The following is a 24090-nucleotide window of genomic DNA, read 5'->3' as shown; positions in this document are numbered from 1 at the left end:
ATGAGATATATTTGAGTTATGTTTGTTGTCTCTTTTCTCTTCATTTGCTGATTTATTTCACTGAGACAGGTAACACACCTCCTCTTGTTTTGTTATAGGGAGCTCTGGTTTTTGAGTTCTGCTAATATTCCCCAGCTCTATTTTACTACACGGGAACGTCTGGCATTACAGCCTTCTATTAACCATTGGTTTTTAAACTACTATATTCTACAGCAGTATTTTCCAGTCCTGCCTGAAAATTAGCATTGCCTGCGGAGCTTTTATTAACAACAGATTCAACAGATGTACCCTTGAGGATTCCAACTCAGGAAGTTTAGCACAGGTCCAGAAGTCCTTATTTAATAATTCCCCAGGTAATTTAGAAACAGAGCCTAATATAGGAACTATTCAACATGCCTAATATTTAAGGGGCGGAAGATCACAAGGCGGGAGGAGCAAGGAGGAGGCCCGATGGATATGTTCTAAGTTTGCTAGCCCTGCTATATTTCAAGTAGCTCAACTTTTGTCTGTTTTATATATTAGGGTCTAGATAAGATTTCACTTGAAGAAAAAGATTTTGCTGTTTAAAATAAAAAGTTTAAATGTTACTACTCTATCTGTTTAAAATCAATTTTTTTAAGGTCCATATACACAAAGAACTACGATGCTAGTCCTTAGAATCTTTAGAATATAAGTGCAGTAGAGCAGAGAACAAATCTTACATTTTTTTAATGTGATTTTTTTATTCCTCAACAACGAGTAAATTCCAACATGTAGAATTACATCCTCAAGATGAATCTATTAGTAAAAATATTGTCACCGTGATCTACAAATGACTTATGATCTGTCTAGCTTCTGAACTCATCACCTACGACTCTTCCCCCTCACTCAGCCACACTGGCCTTCTTGCTGTTCCTTAAACAATCCAAGTATGCTTCTACTCAGGGCCTTTACAGTTAAAGCTCTTTGAAAATGCTCTTCCTACACATAATACGTGAGTCCCGTCCCCCTTCATGTGGGTGTCTGTTAAAATGTTTTCTTTATATTTTCCTTTCTTGAGACAGAGTCTCACTCTGTCACCCAGGCTGGAGTGCAGTGGCATGATCATGGCTCACTGAAGCCTCGCCCGCCCTGGGTTCAGGTGATCCTCCCAGAGTAGCTGGGACTACAGCTCTAAACTCTAGGGTAGCTGGGACTACAAGTACATCCTACCATGCCTGGCTAATTTTTGTATTTCTTATAGAGACAGGGTTTCAACACATTGCCTAGGTTGGTCTCAAACTCCTGGGCTCAAGTGATGTCCTGCCTCAGCCTCCCAAAGTTCTGGGATTCAGCCACTGAGCCACATGTTTTCTGCTCAGAGCGACTTCACTGATCACTCCCCACTCCATCCAAAATAGCATCCTCCCCCACGTCATTATTTATTCCCTTACCTGCTTTCCTGCTTCTTTGTTGTTACAGTACTTATTACCATGAGACTTCATACATTTTACATTTTATTTTATTCTATTCCTTGCCCAACCAGAATATTATCTCTAAAAGAGCAGAGACTTTGCCTGTTTTACTCTGTGATCTCAGGGCTGGAACAGTACCTGGTACACTGTAGTGGTTCAAATATACATATAGTGATACTCTAGTAACTTGAGATTTACTAATTTATGAAATGGACTAGCATTCTAATGCTTTTTAATTACAGTTTGACCATATAATTTTATATATAATTACACTGAGAGCCTCTGACCAGCTTTTTATGAAGTTAAAATGGCTGGCTTCTATTTACAAAAGTGTGCATGGTTTCTCAGTTGTCCCAACCTTCATTGTTTCTTTTCCTCACATAACCACATCTGTGAATACCACATTCTGTATATGTGGCCCAGGCCGTCCCCCACATTTCAATGTCACATCTCCCAACACATGCAATGGTACGTCCACTTAGACAGCCTTTTGTCATTTCAAACTCAAAATGCCTTCAAGTAAAGTAGTCAGCTTCTATACAAACTGATCCTTCCCTAATTATCCCATTTCTGTCGGTAAAACTATGATTCTTCTCATAGTATCTTTAGGAGGCAGATTTAACCTGTCTCTCTTTCTTTCCTTTGCCCCAATAACAAATCTATCATCAAGTTCTGTCACTTCCTTCTTTAATATGTCTCTGTGGTGCTCCCATTTTCTAGGATAAGGCCTATTTATTGATCATTCTATATCCTGCTCTTCTTTTGCCCTTTCTTTTTTTTTTTTTTTGAGATGGAGTTTCGCTCTTGTGACCCAGGCTGGAGTGCAATGGCGCAATCTCGGCTCACTGCAACCTCCGCCTCCTGGGTTCAGGCAATTCTCCTGCCTCAGCCTCCCGAGTAGCTGGGATTACAGGCACGCACCACCATGCCCAGCTAATTTTTTGTATCTTTAGTAGAGACAGGGTCTCACCATGTTGACCAAGATGGTCTCGATCTCTTGACCTCATGACCCACCCGCCTCGGCCTCCCAAAGTGCTGGGATTACAGGCGTGAGCCACCGCACCCGGCCTCTTTTGCCCTTTCTTTACATTTCTTTTTCCTCCTTTCCATACATCCTACTTATTTTATGGATCTTTACTAATATCATCCCTTCTGAATTTTTCCCCACTTGGTAACAACTTCACATTTTGACAATTACTTCTTTAATTATTTCATTTATGCCCATTTTATTTCTTCAGCTAAACTAAATGGCTTGTAGAGGCAGGAAAAAGTATCATTAGTTCTCTTAGTGTATACCATAGCAGCTGACATACAGAAAACATAATTAAGGGGATGGCTGTGGTGGTTCACACCTGTAATTCCAGCACTTTGGGAGGCTGAGGCTGGAGGATCACTTAACCTCAGGAGTTCAAGATGAGCCTGGTCAACACAGGGATAGCATATCTCTAAAGTTAATTTTTTTTTTAATTAGCTGGGCATGGTGCCACATGCCTGTAGTCCCAACTACTTGAGAGGCTGAGATGGAAAGACCACCTGAGCCTGGGAAGTCCAGGCTGCAGTAAGTCGTGATGATGCCACTGCATTCCAGTTTGGGTACCAGAGTGAGACCCTGTCTCAAAAAAAAAAAAAAAAAGGAAAAAAGAAAACACAATTAAGGAAAACATTTTTATTTTCCTGAATGCTTAATATATGGATATAAAGCCTTTTTCGTGGAACTAATATGAAAATGAGAAAAGATACAATTAGACACTGCAGAATGAACTACATTTGATTGGACCAAAGTCATACGTTTATATGCTCATTTGCATATAAGCATGCAAAAATCAAAACAATTTGAGAAGTCATACGCCTATAACTTTAAAACTCTCTGTTAAGAGGCTACGAAGATGATTCTCTCTACTTTTGAATGTTTTAAATCTTTGATCATAAAACGCCAAAGATAGAGGAAAAGGACACACCACAAAATTAACAGAAATACATGTGTTAGTAAACCTATAATATACTATATGGAATAAAGAAATCAATGGATCAATAATACCATTAGCATAAAAACTATAATTTTAACACAAGCATATTATGACATATTCTCAATTACCTGTATCTTCCAATTTATTGAAGAGCTATATACTCTATGAAGAGGCATAGTTCTTATCACTTCTATATTTATACACATTTTCCCACTGAAACTGAGAATGGATTTTAAAGTATTAATAATTCTCCAATCTTTAATAATTTCATTTGTTTATAAGGTCACAAATAGAATATTTCAGAATCTAAACTCTCAAAGTCAGAAAAATTACAATAAAAGGAAATAGCATGAATTCAAAACTTACGGTCTTAACATCATTTTCATGATGAAAGATATACTCAAACAAAGCCTGTGAAGAAAAAAGTACCAAAAATAGATTAGATTTTTTTTTTTAATTTTATGTTAACAAAAGCACTCTAAAGCCCTGGATAGATAGAAGGGTCTATCCATCTTTTGCTACAATCACTCCTTTGAAATATTACTATTTACTGATTGTGATTTTAACAGAATACAAACTGGATTGCTTGAAGAATTAAACATTTTTTTCATATTACATATTTTATTAGAAAAACAAATGAAAAGTTTATTTCTTAAAGACCAACTTCAGGATTGTCATAAAACAGATACAGCCAATTCTTTATATTTTCTATGTATATTAGACAGTGATTATAATATTAATAATGACAATTTAGACATAAAAAAGTCTGGAAGTTTCTACTGAAACAAAGTAGAATATATGGGTAAAGCAGGGTGTTTTTTGCTTAATTTTTAAAGCTAATTCTCCTTATATGATATTTATAGTACCTCTATGATTCAGAATATTCAGGTTTCTTTAACAGGGTGCTACTCAGCCAAGCTGGACACTGGAATCCCCTGGTGGTGGGGCGCAATCAGACCACTTAAATTAAATCAAAGTTGTGGGGATGGCAAAGCCCTGATGTTATATTTTTTAAAGCCCTCAGATAACTCTCATGTACAGCCAGGGCTGAGAACAATTATTTTTAATATTTCACTCAACTGCTCTAAACAAATAAGCATTTACTCTTAGTGGTACTACCTTTTTCCATAATACCATCATGTTACACTTGCAAAGAGGCTAGCACTCATGGAAGAGATCAAGGTTATTAACCAAGAAAACTTGGAGGCAACTAATTAAAAAAAAAAAATCAAAACAACGCCTTTCTTAAAAAAAAAAAAAAAATAAAACCTCTAACAAGGCTTCTGTTTGTTCTGTCATAAAGAAACAAAAGTTAAGAGTGCAATCGGTGCTACCGCTGCCATGAAAAGGATGTGACAGCATCTAAGACAGTGTCATAGAGTCACCCTAGATACCCCAAGCCATATGCCCACATTAAAAATGAGTCCCAGTGGGTCAAGGCAAGCTGGGGGCCAAAGGCAGAAAAACCTGGCATTATTTCTCCAACATACTAAAAAAGCATAAAATCTAGTTCAGGCTAAATCGAGTAACAGACCAGGTCTGTCCTGGATGCATCTTAATTTAATTGAGAAAAATGCTTCCATTGACTGACTCTCCTGGTCAAAAAATCGTAATGTTTTCAACTAGCCAGAGAGTCCCTTCAAGTGAGTGGCCTGAAAGGGTAGGGAACCAGATATTCCATATGAGTTGCTTTTAATACTCCATTCCCATGAAATAAAGGGAAGTAAGCATAGCTTTACAATTTTTCCAAATGAAGTCAACCGGATTGTTGCCAAGCACTTTGGGAGGCCGAGGCGGGTGGATCACGAGGTCAGGAGATCGAGACCATCCTGGTCAACATGGTGAAACCCCGTCTCTACTAAAAAATATACAAAAAATTAGCTGGGCATGGTGGCGCGTGCCTGTAATCCCAGCTACTCAGGAGGCTGAGGCAGGAGAATTGCCTGAACCCAGGAGGCGGAGGTTGCCATGAGCCGAGATCGCGCCATTGCACTCCAGCCTGGGTAACAAGTGCGAAACTCCGTCTCAAAAAAAAAAAGAAAAGAAAAAAGAAAAAAGTCACAGCATTATTACAGTCTAATTCCCTGTCTATCAAATGGCTCTGTTTTTTAGACTTAAACTTAAGTCTGTACAGCTAGTGTCCATTTTAATTTTCTCTAGCATGTTTGGTATTTAGCAAACACATATGTTAAATACCATTAGAACTGAGATTAGGAATGAGCTCAAGACTTATGCCCAGAGATTTCAGCTAAAAACCTGAGCTAGGTTTAAACCAGTTTCAACATGATAAGGGTTCCTGTCTCTGAATTATTCCAAGCTCACTCCCAAGGTTTACATACTGAAAAGGTCATGGACACCTTTCTTTATTTTTATCTTTCTCTTTCTCTCCTTCTCCCTCTCTATACCTTTCTCCCTCTCCCTCTGCCTCTCATTTTCTCTTTACTTTAAAAGAACATTTAATCTTTGAGTAGTGATAATTACTAAAGAAGTTGGCACGCTACTATGTGGCTTGAGTAATCCTTACTGAGATGCCTGATTAATTACTAAGTAGAAGTACATAATTTTTATCATCCTTTGACAGTCCTAAAAACCTACAAGGATAGAAAATTATTTCTCTGAGAATAGTCCAAGCTAAAAAAGAAAAAAAAATACATACATATACAGATGACTACTTAAGCTTCATTCTACAAAGATGATGCTGCATCTGTTTTCTTTGTTATAAATTACTTCTCTTTATCGAAGGAAAAGAATTTCCTATAATGATGGTATATGTGCTTTATTTCTGATTGACTTTACTTAACTCAATTAACTCAAAGACTAAGAGAAATTTTACATATTAAACATTTCCACTTCAGTAAAGACATGGCCTGTCCTTCACAAGTTTTTATCCATATCCTAATTTGTCATTATCATCATACATGTAATATTACTTTATGACTCGAAATCATTTTAAGTACATACCTTTGCCAACTTAGGTTTCTGGGAATATTTTGTTAAATTCAGTCTAGATAAATTTATAAATGGCCCATCAGGACTTGTGAGCATGGAAGCCTACAGAGGAAAAACAATATAACAAGAGATCTGAAACATTTTCTTGAAACGTAAACAAGTTTAATGGGCATAAAAATTATAAAGGCAACATAAATAAAAAAGTCACCTTCAAACATCCTCCATATAATTCTCCACTTTAACAACATTAGAAAATGATGTGCCATTATATAAAGCTACTTTGGTAATACCAAAGTAATACAAGGCTATGGGAAAGCTGACAGAATTTACCGTTCCCAGCCTGACAAATCTTCCGGAGGAGCTGGTGATAGGGCGGGCTGTGTAGGCGGTTCTGGGTGTTCTGATGGCCTGTTCCATAGTGCCTGGCCTTCCACTCTGTGTGCTGGGCCTGAGGAAACCTGTAATGGGTCTTCCAGCTTGTGTGATTGGCCTGTGAAGATTAGAAATTGTTATAATACAAAGAAGATCTTGAGGAAAGACTCTCATACAGTCTGATCAATATTTAGTGGTACAGGATATGAAGCAGAAGTACATACCTAACAGCCTGACTAGGCCCTCCTGTCTGATTGGTTCCAGGGAGTTTCAGAGATGTTCCAGGGCCTAGGAGACAAGATGGCTAATTCAATTGGTATATGATTTATTAATCTGTAAAAACTGTAAGCTAATACAATTTTCAGAATTGTGCTGGCCTAGTGAAAAAGACACTAATAGCAAGAAATATATTTTAGGGAAATGTGTTTTAGACTAATATTTAACGAGTACCTATCATGTTACTTATGTTATCACATTTAATCTTCATGCTAAGTGTGTAAAGTAGGTAGTATTAACCCAGTTAACAAAGATTTACAGAACTAAGTAAACAGGTCAACCTATTAGTAGGGTTGGGATTTAAACTCAAGGAAAACAGGATCCAAAGTTCAAAACAATGGTTCTATCCTCATAGTTCAATTATTTCTCATATGAACTTCTCTCAATAAAAAACAATTTACCCATGATATCTAGAATTTAGATATTTTAACTCTAAAAGAACAAAATAATGGGAAAGAAGGACATTTTTACATGAAAATATGTATTTTTTTCCTCAATTTCTATTTGAAGATTTTAAACAGCTATTACCTTCCAAAACATACAAATGACTGAGAACTATAACAACTAATAAATTACCAGCAAGACCACCATATGTCCTGGTTATCATCCAATACCATTTTTTTTTAAGGCTAGTCAAGTGAAGCAGTGGGATTGGAGAAGGAATAAAGAAATCTGTAATGGGTTGTGATCAATTAGTTGTAAACACCACTGCACTCAGACCAGCCATTATCCAATACCATTTGTACCACCACAGCTGCAAGCTGGGACTGAGCCTCTGTGACAATCCCAACAGACACTCACAGACCAGCATATCATCTCATGACCTCACATCATGACTTAGAGCAAATCATGTTTGATTATAACAATAAAGGGATGTTTTTACATGATCTTTCTTTCTTTCTTTCTTTTTTGAGACAGAGTCTTGTTCTTTTGCCAGGCTGGAGTGCAGTGGTGTGATCTCAGCTCACTGCAACCTCCACCTCCCAGGTTCAAGTGATTTTCCTGCCTCAGCCCCGGAGTAGCTGGGACTACAGGCGCCATGACACCATGCCCAGCTAAATTTTGTATTTTTTTGTAAAGATGGGGTTTCACCATGTTGGCCAGGATGGTCTTGATCTCCTGACCTCATGATCCACCTGCCTCGGCCTCCCATAGTACTGGGATTACAGGCGTGAGCCACTACACCCAGTCGAATGATCTTTTTTTTTAAATCCTCTTAGAATACCCCTGTTGTTTGGGTACTTCCCAGATAAACAATATTCTGATATATTAGACAAGTAGTTCAAATAGAATGCATTTTTATAAATTTTTTCCATATAATCAGCAGTTGAACATAGATATAAATTATTTCTAAAATGCATAATATAGCTTGTATTGGAAAACTGTTATACATCAATATCATACCTTAAGTTTAAGATAACTGAATTGTGGGGGGAAAGGCCTTTGTACCATAAGGCAGAACAGAAACCATTTACTTGAAGTGATTTTTTTCTTCATTTTTCTTTCACATATGTAATGTTTATATATATATAGTATAAAAATATATAGGCATATATATTCCTCTTATACATAGTATTCTTCCTCTTAATGGCATTTCATTAACTTAACTGAAAACCCAATACTTACGTGGAACTTGAGCAATAGCATTTTCATCCAGCATCATTTCTGCAATTCCTTCCTGATCTACATCAATTTCATCTATGTATACCATTTCTGTTAGTGCTCTTGCTTTCAAGATCCAAGCTGCCTAAAAATCATAGATAAATAAAGCATATATTAAAATAGCATTAGAAATACTACAGAGCTTATAGAAGTAGCCATCCTTCATTGTTGGTACTTCATTTTGTATTAGACATGTTTACCTCTTAACACATTATTCTAATTTAAAGGGTCATGTCAAAAACTAATACAAGAAGGCATCATTATTAATAAAGAAACAACCAATGTATCAATTACATAGTATATAATAGTGAGGTAATTACCTGGTAGTCTTCTAACATTCCTTTTTATAAATAAAAAGATAGATCTTTAAAGAACATTTTACTAAAATAATGACTTGAAAACAAATAAATAAAGCTACAACCACATTGTTCTTTCTGGCTTCCTCCTTCAAGATCAAGTCCTTTATTATAAAGGCTTCCCTGATTTTCCCGTTCTAAACCTACTACACGTTCTTGTCTTTCTCATAGAGAGTTCTCTGTATGCCTCTATTATTACACACTTACCCATATTTGAAAAACACTATAATTATTTGGCTATATGTTAGCCCTTCCTTCCCTAGAATGCAAGCTTCTATACTTTGTTCACTTTGTAATTTTCCATAATACCTATGGTTTTTGTAGAGAGTAGGTATTCAAGAAATGTTGGTTGAACTGAACTAAGATCCATTTACTGATTCCAATAACAAAACAACATGGGTTGCTCCATGATCTAGTCAGTAGAAAATCTGCTAGATAATGAAAAAAATAAAAAAGTTAATTAAGAAATCTAAACTGGAAAAAAAACTTAGAAGCTAGGCTTTACCTTGAAAATTTCAGTCTAAACATGTACACAATCAAGTTCCTTATTAAACATATCAAACTGCTTTATCTGAAATTTCTACCTTTCCTTTACTACAGAATAGAGACAGAAAACAATAAAGGTTGGTGTCCTGTGGAGGATTTGGGAAGAAGACAACTCTTGAAGCAGCAGCATAGAAGTGACTCTAGAGACTAGAGGAAGTAGCAGCAAGGAGAATTTGGGGAGGGATTAGGCTTAGTATACTAAGACTACACGGCTATGAAGCAAGCTCAATGAAGGCCAAGACTGGAAAGGAACAGGTGAGAGCTACAGGAGGTCCAGAAAGTCCCCACGTAAAGAGGCATTCAGTCAGTCAGTGTATATTCATTGAGCACCCCCTAATTAAATAGCACCAGCCTAGGTTATGAGAAAAAAACATGAGAAGACTAAAACATAGACCCTAATTTCCCTGAATGCATCACCTATTGGATGAAATAGGTGACAAGTGTGTGGTTTTATAGAAGTTGGGAAGTAAAGATGCTTTTGTGAGCTAAAGTAATTGGAATGCATGCTATGAATATTTTTTTAAAAAGAAAAAAAAAAAAAGAACGTCATGCATTCATTTTAATGGGAATAAAGATGGCTGCCTCTACAACATATTTAGGTTCCCAAAGTGAAATTACATTTGGTTAGATGATTGGCTTTTGGCTTGCACTTTTCTGGTTGAGGTTCCTGGTTTTAAAATTTAGAACAAAGTGTTTCAAATGTTATGTATGAATTTAACACAATTTAACACAATTCAATAAGTAGAATATGGACTCAGGAAACTAATTTGTAAAAAAATATTTTTAAAAAACTTCCTATTGGAACTCCAATTGGAACTGTGAGAGCCACCAAAGTATAGGAAAAAAATCTCAGGTTTTCGATCATAAAAGATCAGGAGAGATACCATAGCTATACAACTATTCCCAGGGGTCAGAGAAGTCCTCATTGACTTGGAATAATGCTTGAATTTAACTTCAAAGATGGAAATAGGCAATCCCGACTTATATTAAATCTCTACAGGTCATACTGCCCTGCAATTATCTGACAGCTTTGATTTTCCAAAAGGGCATTCTTTGCTCAGCACTCTCTGGTGGACAGGAAGGACTACAGATTTTTCTATTGGAACAGTAAAGAACATGGGTTCTGCTTGTTCATTCCCACATCCCTAGGGAGCACCTACTGCATGCTACATCCTGGGTATACAAAGAGGAGTAAATCATAGTTCTAGTTCTAACTCAAAAGAATTTCCATGTAATGGGAAAAATGTGGTAACAGAAATGAAAAACAAAAATAAGTGTGTGATAGGAGAACAGAGAAAATGTGTCCAGCTAACTGGGAGTGGAAGGAAGGGTAGAAAAGAAGAATTCAGCCCAGTGGCCAGGCAAAATGGACAATAGGCAGGTTAGCGAGAGAGGCTATGCCATGTTTGGAAACTCTGGAAGAATTGAGCGTGGGTGAAGAATCAGGGAAGAAGCTGGAGAAAAAGTCAGGAGCCAGGTGATGGATCCTGTTATGCCACAGTGAGGTATATACATTTTTATCCTGATAATGAGAAGCTAAGGAGACTTTAGAACTATGATTTGGAGTCCTACTTTAATCAAGTTCATTTGTTTATTCATTTATTTTTTGAGACAGAGTTTTGCTCTTGTTGCCCAAGATGGAGTACAATGGCATGATCTCAGCTCACTGCAACCTCCGCTTCCCAGGGTCAAGAAACTCTTGATTCTGCCTCAGCCTCCCAAGTAACTGGAATTACAGGCATGCACAACCATGCCCCACTAATTTTCTGTATTTTTAGTAGAGACAAGGTTTTGCTATGTTGGTTAGGCTGGTCTTGAACTCCTGACCTCAGATGATCCACCCTCCTTGGCCTTCCAAAGTGCTGGGATTACAGGCATGAGCCATCATGCCCAGGCTTAGGTCAGGTTTTATCATTATAGCAGCATTTATGTAGTTGGTTATTAATATATTTTACTTTTAACTATTGTCAAGTTCACACTGTTATTTCATAGTGTAATCCATCATGATTCTTGACATCCATCCCCCAGCTGACCTCTTAAATATTAAAGAGTTACAAATTTTTTATATTAGACTAAACAAAATATACAAAAGAAAATCCACCCTTCCTTCCCTGCAATATGAATAAATACTTCTAAAGTCAAAGTCAAATAGGAACTTTTTTTTTTTTTAAACAGGCTCTCACCCTGTTGCCCAGGCTGGAAGGTAGTGGTGCAGCCTTGACCTCCAGGGCTCAGGTGATCCTCCCACCTCCCACCTCAGGTCTCAAGTTTCAGAGTAGCTAGGACTACAGGTGTGTACTACCACGCCCAGCGTTGTTTGTTGGCAGAGATAGGATATCTCACTTTGTTGCCCTAGCTGGTCTTGAACTCCTGGCCTCAAGTGATCCTCCTACCTCGGCCTCCTAAAGTACTGAGTTTACAGGTGTGAGCCACTGCACCAAGGCTAGGAATGTATTTTTAAACATTATATTCCATAAGAATGCACTTTTTAAAAAACATAAACAGATAAATATTAATTTAATCTCTAAAATAATTCTTAAAACAATGGTATGAATTTTTGATATTTACAGCTCCAGAATAAAATCTACTCATGCTGCTATTCAATTTTAAATGGTGTCACTGTTTGAGAAAGTTAATCTTCCTGAGTTATCTTCTCTCCTAACAAAAAATGACCTTGAAAATCACAAATCACTGCTTGATTAAACATCAGACTGTTTTCAAAGAACCGCTCCTGGCAATGTGAACAATTCTTGAGATTTTAATGAAAACAGCAGATGGAGCTTTGGCTTTAAAAAAATAATAAATTTCTTTACTTTGGAAACAAGCCAAGTATGTTTTACAGCCCTAAAATCCCCTGTGTGTTTTTAAAAAACAAACCCAGAAAAAGTTTTAAACTATTCTGTAATTAAAATAAAATGAATAACAAAGCATATACAATAATCCCAAACTGCCCCTTGAAACTAAATAAAAATATAAATTTGCCTTAGCAGGTATGTTATGAATAAATGGGAGTCACGCAGTTGAAAAAATAGTTTATGTAAATTTGTTTGAATATTAATGTATTCAAGTACCATAATATTAATAAAAATAACTGATGCTTTTGGAATTTTGTTTTTTAAGGGAAAAGCACAGATTCTCCCAAACCAAATGAATAATCATATCAATTTTTCCCTTTATATCTGTGAAACACAATCCTATCTCATTCACCAACTGAGTTAGTCTATAGGACAGTACTTCTGAGGCAGATAGTTGCCAGCAAACATCAGGAAAATATTGACTCACTCATTCTATCCTCTGTGACATTAATTCAGTTTTTGTTATGAAAATAAACATATGAAGAGGTTGAAACTCTGCTGACTGAGCACAACATATTTAAATTATTCTGTTCCTCCTAAGAAAGAATGCAAGGCCAGTAGTTTAAAGCATGTAAGAAACGACTTCAGGTTATTATTAGAATAAGGCTACCAAAGGAACAGTCTGCCCGACCTGATTTAGACATCATAAGACTCGTAACTATTGACATTCTGCCTACTCTATGAAAATGAAAACTTAGGCACAAAATACTGAACTGTTACTGTATACAGCCTCATTCCTTTTGAAGTTGTAAAATTGTGCAAAAAGAAGAAACTCCAAAAGTGTGAATAGTAAGGCCAAAAGAATCTAGTCAGCCTTGTTCCCTTTTGTATCATTATGGAACGGATAATTAGGTCTATACCAACAGAACTGGAAAACAATGCCAAATACAGGTTTTTCATGAAGTCCCTATGCTAGTTTGAAGCTCTTAAATGCCATTTATAGTTTTAAAACCATTTCTACAATGCAAATTATTGATGTTTTAAATTTTAAACAAAATTTTCCAAATTTCCTGAGAACAAAATCTACAGTATTTATAATAGCGATCCTTTTTGAATGACTTGTATCCATATTATGCCAAAAAAATAGTTTTGCCCATCTATCAGTTCGTAAATCAAGATTATGAACATTCAAAAGACAGACGTCAGCCTTTTAAAGAACACAGTGCCACATCATACTACATAGGCCTCGATAAGAGTACTTTGTAAGTTGCTTTCTATTCTAAAAGGTTTGCTGATTACTCATATGAACCCCTAATGAGGTTCGAGTCTCTTATTTACCTAAAAAAAAAAACCTGTTAACATTCCATCTCTTTTGGCAGGGCAAACACCTGGCAACATTTAAGCTCTCTGATTTACAATTCTACACAACTTCTCTCCTTAGTCCCAGACTCACTGGCAGCTCTCCTGAACTAAAAGTATCACTGGCCAGGTGCCCCCCTCCTCGTTCCCAGGGCTTCTTCCCAATTCACTCCCTTATGTCTTATCCAGTTGGCAAGTCTCTAGCTGCCTCTCATCCTCACCCAAATTGATTTGGTTGATGTGACTGTCTGGCCAGTGTCCCTTCCTTCCTCCCTCACCATGTCAGGCTCCTGTCTCTTAGAGCCACCAGGTCAGTTAAAACCAACACCCTCCCAAGCAGAGTCCACTCTTGACTCAAGACATGCCATCCCATCCATCACAGTCTTTTCAGACATCTGTCATTCCGCTGACTCTCCTGCTTCCTTTCTAAGTCCTTGGTTCCCCTCACCTCCTTTATTTTTTCTTATCCTTCTAGTCCATCTTGGTCATTTTCATTTAAGCTCCAAGTCCCAATGAGTAGAGTGCAGTAGTTCCTACAAGGCTATCAATATACCCAAAAGTATTGAAAATATAATCATTTATTTATAGAATGTCTGACAGATATGGCTAATTTTAAAAACCCACAGGTAGATATACAGCAAATTTTCTAAACTACTATAGCAACAACTAAGCTATAGCAATTAAAGGATTCTCTAAACTAAAGGTTGCAGCTGGACCTTTCTTTACCTGACACACTGGCAAGTCAGGATCTGGTTCCTGGAAAGCATTAAGAAGGCAGTAAACAGTTTTAAGAAATACAGTTTCTAAAATAAAAAGTCTTAATAACCAATCAAGTATTTGTAGGTGAACTCTATATTCAATAAAAATCCAAAAATTAACTTTAGTCTTCTTACACAAGTGTTCTCAAGAGTTGTGTAAAACGAATATATACTGAAGAATGCTAAATTTTCTATGACCAGGAAATTCTAATGAACCTCATTCAAAGTGCAAAGAGAAGATATCTTAACTGCTTGTTTAATGACCACAAAATATGTCAGAAATTAAGAATAATTTCATAACTATACCAAGGAAATAGTTTCTTTCATTCAAAAATAAGTTCATGGTGGTTAAAATATTCAGACTTTAATCACTTAAGAAGGAAAACCCATACAATACAAACCCTTCTATTCCTTATAAATTTAATGGGATTCATGACTGACAATAAGTTAATTCTGACTATAATATCCTCCAAGAAATTTGTATAAATAAACTACATAATATGCATTAGTGTCAGATGCTGCTAAACTCAGGATCTGAGTTTTTGTGTACAAATTAAATAGAAACCCATCAGTTTAAAAAAAATCAGACAACAAATTTATTTATAAAACAACTACATTTACACGTCTGTCTAGTCAGCAGCGTCTGTTGAGCACTTAATCTGTTTTACTGGGGAAAGTACTAAGAAACAGAAAAGGGAAAAAAGATCCTTGCATCTACAGCCTCTATATTCAAAAACAACTTACATATTTTTTAAAAATATTAGTAGTAGTACAAACAGTGTAAAAACCATATGGTCAGCATGTAAGGACATGTAATTTATTTAGCATGACATATGGTAGGGACATGAGAGGAAAAGGTTAAGTTGGCTAGAAAATGAGGGCCCCAGAGGATGGGAGTTAGAGAAGATTTGGCAATCAACTGAACCAAACACAAAACAGCAACTAGAGAACACATAGCTATGGAGGGTTTCAACTCCAGTGTGACTACAAAGGCTGTGGAAAAAGTACAGATTTCCTAAACACAGTCCAAACGTAAGGAAACACACCAATCCAGGGAATGACATGCCAGATGAAAGTAACACTTTCTACTCTTTTTTCTTTTTACTCGCATATATATCTCTATAGCCCATTATCTCATTTGAATCTCATAACAACCATCTAAGGAAAGCCGGCAAGAATTATTATCCACTTTACAGATAAGGAAACAAATTCAGAGACGGTAAGTAATTTGTTTAAGGTCACACAAACGGTTGAGGGAATCAAGGGCTCCTTCTTGCCAGTGCCTCTTGGAAATTAAAAAAAAAAGTGGGACATAAAAAGGCAGGACTGAAAGGTAAAGTTTAGGAGAGATACAAGATAAATCCAATGTATTATAGAAAACTGGGAGAGAAAGTTTACAGGAGGTGATTGTAGACAATGCTTAAAAAGGAAAAATCAGCTAAAGGAGACAGAAGTCACTGATACTAGATGCTGTGACTTGCCAGGGACAGGTAGATTCTTCCAGTAACATAAAATGAAACCACCAGTTCAGCCTCAGAGGATTTCTGCTCACTGAGGAAGGTCTTCGTGACCTCTGTTTTGTTCCTCTGCCCTTCAGGAATACATTTAGGACTGATCATGTGGATAAAGAGTATGCAGGGAAATTATGGGAATATGTGAAGGTCAGAGAAGGAAATGAGAGGCCTAATGAGTAGGGAGGTGCAGAGACAGGTAAGGGCCTGTGTTGATGCAAAATGGAGACCAGGCCTAAGTGGTATGAGGCAGAGAACACATTAATTCCACAACATTCTAGAGGGGAAGGCACCTAAATTACAGTACAATGTGTCAAACACTATACTCACATTATGATCAAATTATAGGTGACTTAGGTGAACGAAAGAAAAGCAAAAGACATGGAAGATAAGAAAGTCAGAGAAGGGGGAGGTAATTCTGGAAATTACTGAGCAACAATGATTATGAACTATATTCAACATCCTTTCACCATCCATTTCACTGGACATCTTTCTCACAAATGCTTTCCAAATTCCCAGCAATTCTTTAAGAAAAATATAGATGACAGAATCCTGCATGCAAATATCTTAGCTGTACAGACAATAGCAGCTAACATTTTTTATCACTTATCACATGTTAATGAGCTTTATAACAACTCTTTGAGATACAGATGAGAAAACTCTGAGAGCAAGGTGTTGCAGGACCTGCAAGCCCCAAAATTGGGGCTTTGCCCAGGGGCGTTCTTGGCTTTGCCCAGGAAATAATTCTAGGGTGAGTCAGTGGTACTAGACAGCAATCTTTTATTGGCTGGTACTGCTCCTTCCAGAGTAGGGCTAACTCATAAGCAGTGTGGCCAAAATCAGCAACTATGGGCTCTTGGCAACTGCATTTATACTCATGAAAACACATTTTCAATTACATGCAAATTAAGGGGTGGGCCAATGCAAATTAGGGAGCAGGTTATTTAGAACTTTCTAGGAAAAGGGCAGGAACTTACAGGTTGTTGCCATGGAAAGGGGTGGTAACTTCTGGGTCATTGCCATGGCATTTTTAAACTGTCACGGCAGCTAGTGGGAGAGTTATGCTGGTAAGCAGTGAGGGCAGTGAGGGATTGCTTTCCTTGCCACCTGCTGGTTTCCTCACTTTATCCTGTCTGGACTGGATCCTGTTTTGGTCAGCAGTGTTGTGACCAGAAAACAAGTCCTGTAGGTCTCCTACCTCAAAGGTATAGAAGCAGTATTTGAACCTAGATACTCTGGGTGCATAGCAGGCACTTTGAGTATGTGGGATGACAGCAAGAATGGAACACAGACTACCGTAGGATGTGGAAAGACCAAGGACAGGCATGGCTTTCTGGACATACATCAAGAGCAGGACTATGAAGGAAAAGAGTCAGAATGTTTTAATCTGGAAATAGGGAAAAATCCTTTTTAAAAAAATCACCGAGCCTTTCCTCCTTGGGTCTCTCTCAGTTATAGTTTTGTGATTTAAATTAATCCACCCATGTAGCTTCACTTAGTCTAGTAAACCATTTCTACAGATATCAATGCAGTTGAGCAGAAAGCTCCAGGCTTTGCCCTAGGGTCAGAAGACCTGGGCTAGGCTTGATCCTCAGGGAGCCACTTAGCTCCATGACCTTGAACAAATCATATAAACCACAGTACCTTTTCAAATTGAAGAAATATTACCTACTTCATAGGAGAATGTTAAGAACTAATAATAAAACTTTGCATTTTTAAGAAAACTTCACAACTTTTGGAGTTCTTTCACATATATTATCACACTTACGCAAGTATAAGCTTAATAGAAGCACCAAACCACCTATTACTTTCCCTTTGAGAACTCAGAACTGACTCCCAGTGATGGCAGATCAAATTAAAACTTCCTCAATCTCCCTCAAAGTGGGTAATAGAACATGGAAAGTAGCGTGCCACCACCTAGAACTAGAAAATACTCAATACCATCAACTTCAAGTCACGTCTGTTTGCTTTCTTCCTTCTACCCTACAGTTCAGCATTCTCTTAGCTTGTTTCTGTTACTTTAGGGAATTAGATCTCCAAGTAATTCTGAATGGAACTTTCTAATTACCACCAGTACTGGCTAAAGAGTCTACTCAGCTTCCCGCATAAACTGCCAAGTGACTATTCAAAATTTAGTAATAAAAGACGGGGGGAAAAGTGTAAGAGAATAGAGTAATTGATGGGTTTCAGAAGGTTACAGAGATCTAGTGACCACGCAGCCAAGTGGAATGTAATCTGTATAATTCAGCAGGAATACAAATTCATAAAAGGACCTGCTCCACAGGGTATAGAATCAAAGGATTAAGTCGGGCTAAGTCCCCATGGTCCCAAAGAGGAAACCAATTAGATAATCACACGATATGTTCTTTGGCTTGGATCACCCGATCACTGTCTCAACCAACCACTAACATATAGCTCACTGGGGAGCCCTGGTTTCTTGTCTTTCATCTAAGCCAGTCATTTTCAGCCATTTCTCCTCCTTCAAACCATTTACAATAATAACCCCCTCCTCTCCGTAACATCTCTCATTATAAGCAAAGATTGGGCAAAACGAGAAGAATGTAAGTTAGAAAAAAGTCTCTCTCCCATTCTCATACAGCTAATGGGCCCCACCCTCAGAATCACCAATTTTAATAATCTGAAAATCTACCAGACACCTACCCCATTAATGAAAGCATATTGTCTTTTAAAAATCCCACTGCCTGAAAAAAAAAAAAAAACTCCACGTTTTATTAACTGTTTAATTATAATGGAGCTAAAAAACCAGGACTGGTTTTAAAGCCATGAATCTGACATATGGAACACAAAGAACAGAAACAGATTAAGCAACTAATCAGGATGATGATCAACATGAGCAGCAAAAGCAAGCATTCCCTCTAGGTCACAGTGCTGTATGGCGAGGACTGTTTTGAATTTCCTCTCTTTGTATCTTATAACTTTAAACCACTTTTTCAGTCACAATTTAAAGAACACTTTGAAAAAGAAAATGCTTCTCTATGAATTGGTTATTCCTACTATGTTTAATTTAAAAGGGGAAATTATGATAAATTAATTGGTTATCCTTCTTTCTTTATTCTTAACAGATCTGAACGTTAATACCCTTCGTGCTTATAGACCCTGGCCGGCCTCTGTCCCTCACCATTCTGTGTCTAGAAAAAGCAGCTGAGAACCCATGTTCTTCAAGAACCCTTCCCCAATGCCAAACACCATATTATTATATATACCCTTCAGTCCTTTTGTAGCCAAATTAAAATGTATTACTCTGAAGAAACATGCTATTGGCATAGTCCATCATACCTGTCTGGCTAGCCTGACTATCAAAAATAAAATCCAGAAATCCTAATAGAAAATACAAGGCAATAATTAAAGACTTTTGATGATTCTACACCAAAACAGTATCCCTTAAAGGTGAAATAAATGCATATGAAATAGTCTTAGAGGTGGGCTTCATCTCAATAGGCTAATGTATCAGGACCAAAATGTTATCTTTTTGAAGCTCTCTGAACCAGCTTATAAAAAGATTAATAAAGAACAAATCATTTTAGAGAGGTTTTTCTCATCTGGGAGAAAAATAAGCAAAACCAAAAGTGAAAAATGACATTATTAAAAACAAAAACTATCTTTTGTAATAGGGAGGGGAAAACGTAAGAGCAAAAACGAATCCATGTGGCACTCAGACGAAATATTTTCATTTCTGGGCTTCTCTATGGGTCCAGGAGTTTCAAAGTCACTCCATACTATAATCAGTTTGGTGGCACAGGAACAGTAATTCAAACAGTTATAGAGGAAAAGTACTCTCAAATGTGGAAACCTCAATAAATGCCCAGGAGGCTAAAGGAGCATGAAGGTGAACCAGATAACTGCAGAGGAGAGGACCATCTGCTCCTGCTCTGATCACATTTCTGTTGGCTTTTCATAGATTGTGAATCTCTCCATCATTTAACTTCCTCTACTGAAACAATTAATACTATAAGAAATAGCAGTGATGATCATTACTATTAGAAACACTCTCCTGGAGGAATCCAGAAAGAATTTTAAAAATCGATTTTTAAAAACTGACCCTCAAAATAAATGAATTAAGAAGGCCCATAATGAAATTATATTTATTTGAAAAAGAAAGTGTACATTTAAGAACCTCTGGTGCTGAGAATTAAGGATGGGACGGGGAAGACAAAGATCATCAGGCAACTAGGATGATCATCACAGAGGGGAAGCTGGCACATATGAACAACTCCCTCAAAATACATATATGAACATGACTGATGCACTCATTCAGCAAATACACGACGAGAGCCCCCATGTGCCTGACTGCATCAGGTGCTTGGGATACCACACAGACCTGCCGTCTTTGTGTCATTTTCTAAGGAAAGAGAATTTTCAAGCTTGCCATCAAAGGAACTTCCTTAAGCTTTCTTCCTAAAGCTCTTCATTAATTATATCAGCATTCTAACATAAATATTAATTTTTTTAATTAAGGAAAAGGCAGGATGTCCTCAAGCTTGGGAAAAAATCATACTGGGAAATATTTCCAACATGAAATAAGAAGTGGATGCAAAATACAGAAACTAGTGCTATGAAAAACATACAGTAATAACAGCACAGTGTTTAAAGTTAGGTCAAAGAATGACTAACATGAGTAAATCCTGTAAACATTTCAATAGCCCTTGTATCAAAAGCCAACTTTGGTAAGAGAACATCAAGTTAACATCTATTCCTGGTAAAATGCTACTCATTATTCTGTTAATATATACAGTTCAACCATAATAAATTACCTCAGCAAAACAAATAAAACAAATAAAAATGATTAGAAAGGAAAAGAATATCAAATTTCCTCCAGCTCTGGTACTGATTCTCTTAGATCTTCTCTGATGTTTACTGCAGCCAAACATATCAACACTTGCTCATAAAAATAAAACAATAACATTTTTTAAAAACTTCTATTCAGGTCTGGTCACAAACAGTTCAGATAAGGGATACACAATCTGTAGTAAGCACTCAATAAAAGGTCATTGAGATGAATACAAAGTCCTGATATCTCAATTCATAGGTGCAATATTGAATGTCACTATGAACTCAAGATTAATAAAAATACTCCTGCTCCACCTACATTTCCCAATGCACCAACAACTTCCCAGGATAACAGTGAAGATTACTTGACCCTACCTCTGGGCCAAAAAAAAAAAAAAAGGAATCCGCTGGTCAAATAAATTTCAGAACTATTTCATTATTTGGATTAATCAAAAATAGGCAAGATTAGCTTTCTTTTCTTCAAAACTACTCAGAGCCTTTAGTGTGCATCCTGAATCTCCAAGAAGGAACATATATTTCCCAAATGTATTTAATGAGGAAACTTTCTCTCTCTTGGGACTGCTGTTGTGTGGAACACAGAATGAAAACTACCCTAACTCAGTGGAAAAATGACAACAGCACATAAGGGTCCTGTAAACCATTGTGCCTAGAACAATGTCTGGCACATCAAAGGTTCTTAACAAACTTCTGTTGTACCAATATAAAGGGGTCAATATTTTGTCACGGTTCCCAGACATATTTGATTTTTTTAAGCGTATCTATGAGATTATTATGCCAAAAAACAACTTGGAAAAATGCTTGTCTACAGCAACATAGTCCTATTAACTAACGTGAACTGACAAGAACAGAACCTGGCTTTGCATTACCACTAACATAAGCTGTTCTAAGAGACATGTACTATCTGAAGGACAAAATGTTCATTTCAGCAGGTTATCATCCATCATCCATTTGCTGGGAGCTAAGGCAGAGCCTAGTAACAGCATTCACACTCTTGCCTCCGCTTTCGTAACTCCCTTCAATTTTCCATTTTTTTCTAACATTTCCAAGGCAACACCACTAGAGAAAAAGCTAGAGAACTGGAATTATGTAGGTATAGTCCCCATTTACTAAAAGCACTAACTGCTGCAGCGCTACTCCTGTTCTCCCATTTTTCTCCTCGTCTATTCCACGAGCCACCTGCCCACCAGAATTGTACCCCCCTCACATACATTGTATACGACCTTTTCCACTTGCTATACACATTACTCTAGTTTATTTACGTTCTTTTTTTTTTTTGAGGCAGAGTCTCACCCTGTCGCCCAGGCTGGAGTACAGTGGCGTGGTCTGATCTCGCCTCACTGCAACTTCCGCCTCCTGGGTTTAAGCGATTCTTCTGCCTCAGCCTCAAGAGTAGCTGGGATTACCGGCGCCAGCCACCATGCCCAGCTAATTTTTGTATTTTTTAGTAGAGATGGGGTTTCACCATGTTGGCCAGCCTGGTCTTGAACTCCTGACATCTAGTGATCCGCCTGACTCGGCTTCCCAAAGTGCTGGGGTTACAGGCGTGAGCCACTGTGCCCGGCCTACCTTTTCATCAATGCCATAATTCCTTCTTGTAAGCAGCCTTTCTTTCCCATATCTCCCTCCTAAAATTATAGCTTCCCTTGCCCAGGTAATTTTTAAAATAATAAATGTATCTTTTCCCCTCCTAGATTCTCATTTCTCTAACTTCCTCAAGCTAAACTCCTGGCCTCCTCCACTCTCGGACAACAGTCTAAAGATGAGGTGGGAGGATCATTTGTTTGATCCAAAAGGAAGAAGGCAGCTATGTTAACAGGAGGTGGAGAGTCACAGATCTTTGCTTATACAAATTACTTTTTGACATTAATAACGCAAACACTGAGAGCTTAGCGCTCATCAATCTGCAAGTATAAACGAATTATCAAAGTTCCTCGTCAAAGCAAAATTCAGGGCTCTCACTCTAGGACAAGTAGAGGGAGGGAAGGCTTAAGATTGTGAGGAGGGGGCGATCAACGCACAGAACTTGCGATCCCTGCGGACATGGCGGACAAGGGACCCACAGCCGCAGCTCCACAAGGTCTCGCCCCGGGCGCCTCTGGGGACCGAACGATCAGCCCCGCCTTGTGCCTTCCTCCCCGGCCTCCCCACCCGGGGCCGGGGGACGCCCCAGACCCCGCAGCCTCGGCGCCAGGATGCTTAGGCTGACGTGAGCTGGCCAGTACCTGGTCATAAGGGGACTTCTCCAGCATCTGCGTGCATAGATCGGCGCAGAGCTGGAACTTCCTGCGCCTAAAATAGCTCCAGGCCAGGAGCAGCGGCTCCATCTCCGAGCCCATGGCTGCACTTAAGGCCAGCAAAGGCCCGGGGCTCCTGCCGATCGGTGGGCGTGGAGCTAGGAGCTGGCGGGCGTCCGCCTCTGCCTGGCAACCCGCGAAAGCTGGGGCCTTACCCGAGAGGTGCCCGCAGCGCGCCTGAGAATAGGAAAAAGAAAAAAAACCACCTCGAGCAGAACTCAGCTACAGCAGAACGTGCCTAAACTTTGGTTGCAAAAAAAGGTCTACTTTTAAAGGCTACAGCTTTCATTGACTTTGAGAAGCAGGCACCGTGGCTAAACAAAAAGGTAGTAACTTAGACACCTGCCCTGGGTCCTCCACCCTCCCAGGAGGCGCAGTTGCCTAAGCAACCGAATGCTCGGCTCGCCCCGCAGGTCCTGGAAAGTCTGGAGAGTTGATCCTCTGTACGCTGTCTGTCCTACTTCTTCCTTTCACTTGTTTTTGTCCCTCTAGCTTTATCTTCGGATTCTAGAAATACAAACAAGTGAACAGCTTCTACAGTACCATCCCACCCATCAAGACCTAAAGCCCTAAATGCTGAAACTCTCCACTCTGTTTCTCGAGTCCTTCCCACCAATCTCAACGTCTGAATTGCAATGGCCTTGCTTTTCTCATTTTAGATGAGAAACTGACATAGACTCAGGGAAGAGAAATTATTAAACTTGCATTGAGTTAGGGAGCTGGAACTGCAATCTGGTTGACTACAGGCTGCTACTACATTTGTTAATTCGACTTTCATGGTGATTCTGGATTGTAAATTGGTGACAGTTTTACCAAACTAGATAATGTGTGCAAAAAAATAATTTTTAAAAAGAGCTTTGTGAAATACCGTCTCCTGGCACTTGCTATTTGACAAGTGCTTACTTGTGCAGAGTAATTTCTCCAAATATTACCTGACCAGCACTCTTCAAAACTGTCAAGGTCATCATAAACAAGGAATGTCTAAAAACCTGTCACACACACA

At 38.0% G+C, this 24090-nt stretch overlaps 1 protein-coding gene across 5 annotated transcripts in view; it reads right to left on the bottom strand.

The window, feature by feature from the left end:
- The window catches only part of TTC8 (tetratricopeptide repeat domain 8), a 56519-nt gene extending 33308 nt beyond the window's left edge, over positions 1–23211 (bottom strand). For 2 of the 5 annotated variants that reach the window (XM_035261256.3, XM_054240264.2), the window contains exons 1-7: positions 23016–23211; positions 14442–14471; positions 8624–8744; positions 6946–7009; positions 6680–6839; positions 6362–6451; positions 3767–3811 (exon numbers count right to left, since the gene is read on the bottom strand). In XM_035261256.3, the coding sequence (XP_035117147.3) occupies positions 3767–3811; positions 6362–6451; positions 6680–6839; positions 6946–7009; positions 8624–8744; positions 14442–14471; positions 23016–23129 (624 nt within the window). In that variant the 5' untranslated portion in view covers positions 23130–23211. Of the gene's footprint in view, positions 1–3766; positions 3812–6361; positions 6452–6679; positions 6840–6945; positions 7010–8623; positions 8745–14441; positions 14472–22083; positions 22135–23015 lie in introns of those variants that run through there. The other 3 variants (XM_002754183.6, XM_054240265.2, XM_054240266.2) reach the window with 2 other exon arrangements.
- Positions 23212–24090: the final 879 nt, after the last annotated feature.

This window comes from Callithrix jacchus, chromosome 8 (assembly GCF_049354715.1).
Source record: "Callithrix jacchus isolate 240 chromosome 8, calJac240_pri, whole genome shotgun sequence".
Classification (NCBI taxonomy): Eukaryota; Metazoa; Chordata; class Mammalia; order Primates; family Cebidae; genus Callithrix; species Callithrix jacchus.
The sequence above is the reverse complement of the archived record's forward strand: the minus strand, read 5'-3'. Positions and strand labels throughout refer to the sequence as shown.